At 48.9% G+C, this 10882-nt stretch overlaps 1 protein-coding gene across 24 annotated transcripts in view; it reads left to right on the top strand.

The window, feature by feature from the left end:
- Positions 1–10882, top strand: part of MTSS1 (MTSS I-BAR domain containing 1) — a 125309-nt gene continuing 114427 nt past the window's right edge. For 13 of the 24 annotated variants that reach the window (XM_080580786.1, XM_080580798.1, XM_080580794.1 and 10 more), the window contains exon 1: positions 1–628. In XM_080580786.1, coding sequence (XP_080436912.1) covers positions 557–628 — 72 coding nt within the window. In that variant the 5' untranslated portion in view covers positions 1–556. The remainder of the gene's footprint in view (positions 629–10882) is intronic. The other 11 variants (XM_080580797.1, XM_080580795.1, XM_080580787.1 and 8 more) reach the window with 5 other exon arrangements.

Raw genomic sequence — 10882 nt, 5'->3', positions numbered from 1 at the left:
AAAAGGAGGAGGAGAAAAAAAAGGAGGAGGAGGGAGCGGTGGGCTTGCTCCCGTAGCAGCCAGGCAGCGGCTCTGCTGCAGCCTGCTCCCTTCGTGCTGCCAGATCCCTCGCCCCGCGCCGTCTCCTCTCCCATTTTTTTCCCCCCTCTCTCTCCAAATCTAATTTTTTTTTTTTCTCCCCCCCCTTTTTTTTTTTCTGCGTTTTTTCCTCCGGCCGGCGATGGATGGCGGCGCTGCCCGGCTGCGGGAGCTCGGCGCCGCCTGGGCTGGCGGCCCCCGGGTGCTGCTCGGCGGGGCTGGGAGCTGCGCTTAGGAGAGGGGCACCGCCGCTTCGGGGGGGTTTCGCCCTTTTCCCCCCTGTTTTAAATGCTTAGAGGCGTGGGCATTTAGCGCTTGAGGTGTTTTTTTAATTTATTTCCCCCCTCTCGCCGCCCGCAGCTGCCCCCTGTATCTAGTGGGTGAGGTGGGAGAAGGGGGAGGCTCGCTGCTTTCCGCAGCCTGCTGGGGGGGGTCGCAGCGCTTCGTGCCTCCTCCCGTGTGCGCTCGGGCGAGGAAAATGGAGGCTGTGATCGAGAAGGAATGTAGCGCGCTCGGAGGGCTCTTCCAGACCATCATCAGCGACATGAAGGTGAGCGGCGGCGGGGAGGGCCGGGGGGCAGGTGCTGGGGACCCCCCCCACAGCCCGGGCACGGCGCCCAGGGAAGCTCACGGCAGCGGGGGGGGGGGGACCTGCATCGCACCCCCTGCTCTGGGGGCTTGGGGGGGGCTGTCGCAGGGCCCCCCCTCTCCTTGCTGGGGCGTGCAAGCTGTTAGCTTGCACCTTGGGCAGGTTTTTTCCAAGCCCATGAGATCGAAAAAACGACAGTATGTATATTTTTCCCCCCATTTTTTCCTCCTCCGCCTTTTATTTTTCATTATCTTTGGGGGTGGCGGGCAGCGATGCGGAGGAGCCGCGCGGTGCCGTGGGGTGGGGTCGGGTCGGGTTTGGGGGACGCGAGGTAAAAACATCCCCGGCCCTGGGGGAGATGCTCAGAAGTTGACGTGCTCCCGGGTTAAAAATCAGCGACGGGGCGTTATTTTGGCACGGCGTGTGCTCACCGAGGGGGTACTTGGCGCTTCGTGTGCGTGCACGCCAAGGTCTCGAGTTCCCAGGTGCCTCCTCACCGCCGCCAGCCACCAGAAAGCTCTGCGCAGACCCACGCGAGCGGCTCCGAAAACACCCTTGGCATCTCCGCAGGGTTCGCTTTGGCCGAGCGGACGCCTCCCGCCCTTGGCTCGTGGGGACAAATAGCCCAAAAGCTCTCCTGCGTCGTGCCGCCCGTGCCCTCCCCGGAGCCCCGCGGCTCGCAGCGCCGGAGTACTGCAGAATACTGCAGTGTTCCCCCGGACAAGGGCAGCTTGTCTTCCTCCGGGCCCGCCCGCGAAGGACGCGGTGGCCTGGAGATGTGGATGGCGATGGGGCGAGCGTGGCGGTTTGGGGACAGCGGGGACCGCGTGCCTCCAACCCGGGTATTGGGGTGGGAGCAAGGGATGTGCCGCCAAGGAGCCGGGAGGGCTGCGGGAGAAGCGATGCTGGAAGGAGGACGGGAGCTGCACCCACAGGGAGCCTGGGCGCAGGTGGACGGCTCCTGGCGTGGTTTCGGGGAGGAGATGCCGTTTGCCCGAGAAGTTATTTTTTTTGGCGGGGGGTTTCGCGCACGATTCCCTCCGAGCAGATCGTGGGAGGTGCTCGATGAGAAGCGTGGCTCGCCGAGAGCAGGCGGGTTGCGGGGAGGAGGGGGCGTGCGTGCGGGGATCTGTCAAGACAATGCTGCAGTCCTCGCGGCCGCGCTCCTCATGCTGTCAGCCCCCTTCTATTTTGAAGAACAATTACACCTTAAAATAAACCAACAGCACCCGCCCAGGACAGGATACGATCCTAAACCCCAGGATCGTTTGCAGGGAACACGCAGGAGCTTTCCGTTCCCCACAAAGTGCAATTTGGGGATCCAGCTCGAGGGTGTTCGTTCCTGGCTTCTTTCCACGAGCGATACGTTTGGTTTCCCTTGCTCTTAAGCACATAGACCCTTGCCGTGTTGATTTATTTATATATTTTCTTACACACTGGTGCTTGCATGGGAATGCTGCTCCTCAGAAACATGTTGACATGAGCGTATGGAGATGGGCACAGGTGTGAATTTTTTATTTTAATCCTCCATAGCAGTGGAACCTGTTTTGTGAACCGGAGATTACTGCGGGGGGAGGTTTGGGAAAAATCACACCGGATCCTTAGCAGCGTGGTGGATGTTACGGTTAAAAAAAATGTGCTCGTTATTTAACATGAGTGGAACAAATAATTTCTTACCTGGGCTTCAATTTAGTGCAGCTGATGAGACGCACGAGGGTTCTTTGTGATTTGTGCACAAAGGATTGTGACGATTTCTCGGGGGGGGAAAAAAAAAGTAGCTAATTTTGACAGCTAACCAGAACCTTTCAGCTAATCATACCTTCGGTAGTAGAGTGAAAATTAGCAATTGAAGTGCTGCTTCACGTAGTCAGGTCTGTGTGGGCAGGCTTCTGGCAGGATCTTTGAGACTTCGTGTGGGGGTCTGCCCACACACCCCCGTGCACTATCTGTGCCTGGCTCTCGTTGCAGGCGGAGATCAAGGCCCCAAACGCCCCGCAGTGCTGAGGGATCTGCTGCAGCATTCGCCTTTTTTAACTAAATAACTTGCAGGTTCTTTTTTATCATATTGCTCTGCCTTCAGCTTAGCTGTGAAGGCAGTAGGGTTAATCGCCGATACCCTGAAATTGCTCTGAAGTTTTGCCAGTGGCTGCAGATAGGTGCTGCAGCCAAGGTGATGAGGATACGGCCCGTACGGACTGATTTTGGTCTTTGTGCGCTAATAGCGGACGAGCTCAGGTGTACCCGTGGTTAACTTTGAGCTCTCCTTGATGTCAACAAGGTTACAGAAACAGGAATCGCAATCCTGAGCGATGGGACTGCTTCTTTCTGGTTGTCTCAGTGCTGTGTTAACTTTGAAACTTAATGAGGGCGATATATGCAAACGTAACCGGTGTGTCACAGGTTTTGATAGCAGGATTATCTCTTGGTGGCTGAGGATGAGCCACCGTTGATGGCTTCTCCAGAAGCCCTGAATTTTTCTTCATCTTCTGCCTAAAAATAGTTTGGTGATTAATACTCAACCAAAAAAGCTCCGAAATAAAAAACAGTGTAAAGCTGTGTGATTTAGAGAAACGAGGTTACAGAGTTAAACGTAAGTGGGATTTTTCTAATCCGTTCTTACACAGCATTTTAATGCACACATGCAACTCCAGTGACCTGATAAGGGAAGTCCGTATTTCGTATTTTCCACGCAAAATGAGAGTCATGTTTGTTGAGTAGTGTGTAGGTGTACATGGTAACAGAGTTGGTTGTGGAAGGTCCACGTTGGGTTGTGCTTGGCCACCATGCTCTAGAACTGGGTTTTGATGCTCGGGGGTTTCAAGATCTGATTAAAGAATCGTGAAGCCTGAAAAGCCCAGCCCATCCTTCAGGTTTTGTCCATTGCCGCAGCCCTGATGCTTCCTATGATGGCACCGTTGAGCATGTGGCGCTTAGAATTTGTTATATTCTTATGCATAATCTCTTCCAAAGTGATAAAAGTTTATAAAAGAAAAAAAAAATAAAGCGTGTGTGTCCCGTTGGAGGAGTACTTGTGTGTGCCGTATTCAAACGCCGTGCGGTTTCTCTTTGAACGCGGCGTACTTTCTGTGGCTCCCCGCGGGAAGGGAGCATTTGATCTGACCGGTTTGTAACTCGTTTCTGGCAGTCGAGAAATGAGGTGCCATAATACGCTGCTGATTTCAATATTTCTCGCGCTGCGAAGCAAAGCTCGGCAGATGATTTTTGGGAGGGCCTGTTGCGTGCGGGTTTCAAAAGATTGATCTGCACATGAGAAGACAACTTCTCTTTAACGCCACTGTTCCCTGTAAGTCCTAAGTTTGTGTTCCTTTTAATCGCTCTCTGCTTGCTTGATGGAAAAAGGAGGACAAGAAAACCCATCTGAAAACATTGAAATTAAACCTGTGTAGCTCATCCCTTGCTTCACGTTGCTTGTTTTTGTTTGTTCTGTACTTGTCTCTTTTGCCAGCGCGTGTTTAGGTAAGGCAGGGGCTTGCTGTATGTGCGCAGCGCCCATCACCGTGGGGTAGGTGTAGGGGGAATGTGGGTAAAGAGCAGCTGGACCAACGCTGGTTGTCCGTGACTTCAGTTGTAGCGAGTGAGAGAATTTACAACGTTTTTATGGGTCCTGTGAGGCTTACCATTTGGTTTCAGTCATCTTCCCCACGTGCGGTGGATGTGCAGGTACGAGGGGGACTTTGACCTCTCGGTGAACAAAATCAGAAGGTTCCCAGAGGATGAGTGACATTTTAGAAGAAGAAAAAAAAAAAAACACACTTTTTTTTCCAGGTGTGTGTGCCTCATTTGTGATCTCTTAACTGAAATCTCAATAAAATCAACATTTTGCTTTCGGTGGTAACTTCTGCTTTAATCCTATAAAGGAGGCGAATGCTTCCCTCCCTTGCTGCTGGTGGGGCTCCCTGGGATGAGAAGGCAGCGTGCCTTCGCCTTCAGCCGTGCACGGCTCCCGGCCTTGCTTTCCATCCGAGGAGAAAGGAGTGAGCATATGGGCATGAGAAATATTTATGTTTTTGCAGCCTCTTATCTCCCGTTAGGATGTGAGTGGTGAGAAGCAGCCTTTTAATCTCGCTTTTTTTTTGCGGAAGATGGAGCCGGGGGTGGTCACAGCAAGGATTAGGAGCCATTTGTTAAGTCAGGCACGATTTGCTTGTGAGGGATGGCCTTGTGCTAGTCACACCAGTAATACGAAGTGAGTCAAAATAAATAAATAAACGCTTCCTGGAGCAGATAGAAACGTCGAGGCTGTTCCTACGGCAAGTACAGCTGCAGGCCCTCAGTGTCCACGTTAATCCAAGGGACAGCCTGTGTGTAAAGGGGAATCCGGGCAGATCTGCTTTCCCCTGATGTGTAGCGATACGACAGCTCTTCTGCAGCTGTGCTTTATTTGAAGCCCGGGATCTCTGTGGAGATGAGGAATGTTCAGTTCAATGACTTTAAGGTCTAATTTCAGTCCAGCTGTTGAGGATGGTAACTCTTGTAAGGAGAAAAAGCTGAACGTACGACGTGCAGGTGGAGGCTGGGAGAGGAATGGACACTCCTGTCCTCCCTCTGCCGCGCGTGCTGGGTGGCACTGGCACGTACCGATCTATTCCAAACCCAGAAAATCGATGTTTATCCCCTTCCCCAAAAAGCGTGAAATGAGTTCCGTTCCACTCTACGCAGATTCTGCTTTTCTTCTGCATTTTCTTGTCCTTGAAGGTTGGTGCAAACCTTTAAGTATGCTTGCGCTTAGCCAGTCGCCCTGATTTCTCTCCCCGCTGCCTCCCAACAACCTGCTTGCCCAAACATTCGGTTTGCTTACGCTGGAATTCCTCGCCTTTCCGAAGCAGCTGCAGCATCTTTCTGTAAACATCTCTCCGGGGGAGGCAGCGGCGGCCGAATGCTGGTGCGGGAGAGCGCTCCTGCAAGCCCGCTTAGATCCTGGGGTCCGTGCAACACAGCATAGCTGGGAACATACTTGCAAAGCATTTATTATTTTTAGGGACACATTCTTGATCCAGGCACGCGTGTATGAGCGCTAACAATTCACACAACCGCCGAGCATTCGCTATGTAAATGCGTCTGAGGCTGGCTCGTTCTGGGGCATACCGAGGGCGAGGATTTTTATTTAGTGCCTTTTAAAAGGACTGCTTTTGGATCTGGTGGCATGCTAAGGGCTGCATAATAGGGCTCGCCGTGTTGGAAGCGTGGAAGGGGTTGTGCAGCGCTGCATGAAACACAGTCGACTGAACAAATGTTGGAGGACAAGAAGTCTGTGCAATGTCAGACTGAGTGCTGGTTAATGCCTAACCGAGGGTGATCGTCAGGAGACTTTGCTGCTTCTTTCCTCAGTTCTGAGTGTGCGGGATACATATTTTTTCCAAGATGAAGAAGTTGCTGCAGTTGATGGAGTATTCTTGTGTACCTGTAAGTAGGCTGACGGGCAGAATGCTGTTTTCAGCCTGTGAAAAACGCGTTTTGGGTTCATGGTCTGCCCAGAGACGGCGTGGCCTTAAAGCGCAGAAAGCACTTGATGGCAGAGAGCAGGATAGGAACAGCGGCTGCAGAGGTGTTTTGCTCTGCTTCAGAGGGCGCGAAGATGAGTGCAGAGGGGTTCGAGTTAGTGCCACGAAGAGGCTGCTATAGAAATGCGTTTGCCTCTTCAAGTGTTTGTTTTCCAGCTCAAAACGATGCCTACCTTGGTGCTGCCCCATTGACTGGTATCTCTGCTGACCTTTACGGATGTTAATTGACTTCTTCCTGCTGGGCTGTGCGATAGCCTGAATGCCGAGGTGTTTGGAAGGGCTGGAGACAAAATGTCTGGTAGCCTCGTGGGTAAGACCGTAGCAGCTTTCATCTTCAAAGTGCTGGGGAAGCGTGTGACTTAGCTCCCAAGAATGGCTCCCATTTTACAGAAAGGCAAGTTACGGCCGCAGGTTCAGTCACTTCTACTCCTTTCCCCTAGGACAAGAAGGGATTGAGTACATGTGGATCACGGAGTTAATGAGGGGATGGTTTTTAAGCTGCCAGTGTAATACGTGTTGCTATATACACCCACACCCCACACAGCTTTCTTGTTGCTGCTTAAGACTTGTTGCTCTTCCCCTTGTGATAACCCAATGTTTTTAGGCAGCGGAGATGAGGTCTGCAAATGAACGATCAGCTAGCAACACAAGTGTGTTCAACTCCTCTTTTGTAACTGAAATTAGGGGGGATCTGTGTTTCTGATTGGAGCACCTTAAACACGGGGTGGTAGATCACGAAGAATTTGGCTGTCCGGCAAGGCTGTGCACGAGCTCTGTATTTTTCGCTCTTCCAGTCAACGAACATAAGTGTTGTGTGGGTCATTGTAATTCTAGGATGCTGCCTGGTGTACGCACAGCAGTTAATAAATCACCTTGGATGTCTTTAAAAGTACACCTGCAAGAATGAACTTGTGAATGCTGATTTCGTTGGCGCGCACAATGCTATCGATAACCACATAGCTAGAGAAGTTTGGTTCATGGTATAAAAAGGTTCAGATTCTTTTGTTCCCATTTTTGTCTTCCACATAAACTGCTACCACACTTCTCACGCAAGGATAAGATTTTTTACCATATGCATTAGATGTGTGCTTTGTAGTTTCATGGAAGCCGTTTGCGTAGTGGCTTAAAACTTTGCGATAAGGTGCTTCTCATCAAAATTGTCTGTGATCAAACCGAAGTAACTTGGAGCTTGGAAGGGATTGTTTCTTTTCTCATGAGTGAAACGAAGAGCAAGGAGCTGGGGACGAGCATAGTGGCACTTCATGAACTTTAGCCCTACCTTGGCAGTAAAATACTAAAAACTGCTACCTGGCAGCCGCCTCTTCCCTGGTGTGGTACTTCTGTGGTCAATTCAGATGCGTGGCAGTATCTTGTTGCCAAAGTACTGGTGTTTCTTGGGTCCTGGAGATTGTTTTGAATGCCCGTGCAATGGAGATTGTGCAAAGATCAAGCGATGAACGCTCAAACGAGGGTGTCTCCTGCTTCTGCGGATGCCTTGGGAAGAAGTGATGAAACCTCAGTGGTGGTGGTGTTACCAGCACAGGGCTGTTGGCTCTGCTTCGAGACTGTCCTGTATAGACATTAACTTGAATGAGTGCCTCTTGATATTTTAATTATCCTAGTTTTGATCCAGCTGAAATATTGTGGGTTTAGAAAATAGCTGCCGAGTATGCACAGTGGCCACTTAATGAGTCGGCGGATGAAAGGCGGTATTGATGAGTCTCCGAGGAGAAATCTGCTATTCAGGCTTGCAAACTTGTTTAGACCTGCAGGGAAGAACATGGAACTAAATGCTTCCTCTGGAAGACTGCTTAATGTCCTGCTTTTCTAATGCAACATGGGATAAAAGGTTCCCCAGAAGCTGTGGCTAAGTTGTTTTGTGTTTTTTTTCTTTTTTTTTTCCCCCTCTTGTGAATAACTTCCTGTGTTTATAGAGAGGGAGAGACTGTATGCTTATGCATGATATATTTTCTCACAGCACTAGTATAACTTTTTTTGTTTGCTAATTACCCAGTCTAGCTTGGATTTAAACCATGATGTGTTTGAGTTGGAGTTGGGTTTCTTTGTCTGAAGTACTGTGAAACTGGGCTGCAGGTGGCATGGGTTTGACGTGGTCCTTATTGACGTGGCAAGGAGGCACACGATGCGTGTTGTAAGCCGGGATGCCGTGCAGCAATCCAGGCGAATGGATTTGCATGGGTCCTGGCTGTGCTACAAGCTGAAGTCACAACCATGAAGCAACTGGTGTCCACCACTGGAACCATTTAAATACGGGCTAGTGGGGTGCAGGCTTTGTTGTAATACAAATTAAAGATTTTAGAGCTCTAACAGCAGAATCATACCTGATTTGTGTTCACTCCCCTTTTAAATGGGTAAATGGTTAGTGAGTTCTACTGAATACCTGCATTCTCACTAAGAGGTGCTCAGGGAACTGGTCGTTCTTTAGGGTTCTTCAAATGGTTTTGAATCAGAAATCAGAAATCCAGAAAATCAGAAATCGCTGATGGTTCTGTGCTTTTTTCCAGTGGGGGTGAATATCCTCTCCTGCGGTTTCCTGATTGGATTCATCTTGATTTTATCAAAATACTGTGCCATTGCCCATATCCTAGAGTAGCTTGTTCTGTGTCCCAATTCCCTGTTCAGACTGAAAAACAAACAGTCTTGAAAACTTGAGTGGTTCCGTGATGTGTAGAAGAAATATCTAGTAGGCTGGTTTTTTAATAGCATAAGAGATTTCTTCAGTAGTGTTTTGTTGCATAATTTGCAATGTTGTGATAATGTATATATCACCTTGTGAAAGCAAAGCTTGGCATGTGTATTTATACTGTGCACGCTGAGGGAAACTCATTTCCAGCCCCCCGCCTGTTCCCTAAACAAGTAGCAGAAATAATGGAAATGGGTATATAGATACAAGACTTTGATTTTAATTACCCCTGCTTTTAGTTCCTGGAGGGTAGTTGCAGGTTAAATGACATCTTAATCTGATCTTTGACATGCTTTTACTTTCACTTGCATTCTCTATAATCTCTCAAACCCTGTGTTTGTATCTATATCCTCTTCCAGTCGGTAATTTGCATGTTCGGTTCTTTTGAAGGCTGTGAAGTTAACGTCTTAACGCTGTTGCTGACTTTTCATTCCTTTTCCAGCAAGTCAAGAGTCAAGAGCCCCATTTGCTGCTAGAGCTAAGCCTGAAGTTCCCCTGTGCGTGGCAGGGAGGAAACGCTCAGAAAGAGAGAAGGGACTTGGCAATCATGCAGCCCCTTTCCTTGACTTGTGGGAGCAATTTAGTTTTCATTGTGTGAAATCAGTACCGGGGCGTTGTTAGCTCAGTTCTACTTTCGAATTTGAGGTATATCTGAAATGAGGTAAATGAAACCAAAGTAATCATGGAAGAGGTGGTGTGTACACCTCTGCATCTTCATCCGTATCTTCATAAAGAGTGAGATCTCTCCCACTAATAAAATTAATGATTCAATCTGTTGGAAGACTGATGCTATTCTGGGGAATGGATGGAAAAAGATGCAGCTTAGAAAGCTTCATGAGGGAGGTTCTTGATTTGCTTATTTTTCGACCTAAAAAGAGGAAAAGCCTACAAGTAGATTTATTTTTTTTTTTGCCCTCCGGATGGGGAACAGTCATTAGGAACTTCATGTAAGGTGATGTTCAGTCTCATCTCACCTGTGTCTTGCAAGTGCTTTTGTGGCATAGGCAGTGTTATCCGTGGGACAGGTTTGACGAAACGTGTGGGTTGTGCAAAGAAATGCGTTAGCGTTGGGTAGTGCTTTGTAACTCTTGCAGTTGTGACTGGCCAAGCGCCCTTTTCCCCAGTTGACTACTGATTCTTTCGGAAGAGAGGAAGAGCTTCCAGTGCCAGATGCTAGCTGGGTGGGGAAATTGATTGTCAGCCACTGCATCTTCCCACATGCTGAGACATCTGTGGCCGGAACCCCTTTTTTTCAGGCTGTCAATTGTTTTCCTGTCCCCTTCCCCTCCACTTCTTCCTGTTTTTTTCTGTTGAAGGCCCCCTGGAAAAATGATAGCCTCTACGTGCAGACCATACTTACTTATGCAGGCCATTTTTGTGTGTGTGTGTATAACATCTGTGACTTTGTGTGGTGTCTAGCACAATAGTGCCTTTTCACTCCTTGTACGTAGTGTAGTGCATACCACAGAAATGAAACATCCATGATAATCGTTCAGATTCTGAAATCTGATAAAACTACATATATTATATATATATTTAAGCTTTGTTGTTAAGCACCATTTACTTTGAAGATTGGGAGGACATGTGAAGTAGCAAAGTTACAATTTTGTTCCAGAGGTAGATGTGCGGCATTTGGATGTGTTACTAGGGTGTGAAGCTGGGTAGCAGTGCTGTGTATTTGGGACCCAGCTTCTCAGCTGGTCTTAGCTGAATGATTACACTGAGGTGGAGAAGTCCAGCTCCTGTAGCTAGCTAGAGTCGTGCTTTTTTTTCCTTCCTATTGAAGTCTGCTGATAGTCATTCAGTGCCTTTCTGGAAGGCACACAGCTCTTGCTTTGATAACCTGTGAGATAAAACCAGGGCACTGCCCGCCAGGTCCCTTTCTCTCCTACCTCTTTAGCTGGAACAGCTAAAATTAGATTCATAATTTGCTTTACTGTAGAGTAGCTCTCTGTCTTTTTCCCTGTGCCCTGAAAGTTTAGATGGGTT

The sequence above is a fragment of the Anser brachyrhynchus genome (assembly GCF_964034855.1).
Source record: "Anser brachyrhynchus genome assembly, chromosome: 2".
In the NCBI taxonomy this organism is placed as follows: Eukaryota; Metazoa; Chordata; class Aves; order Anseriformes; family Anatidae; genus Anser; species Anser brachyrhynchus.
This window is presented reverse-complemented; position numbering and strand designations above follow the sequence as displayed.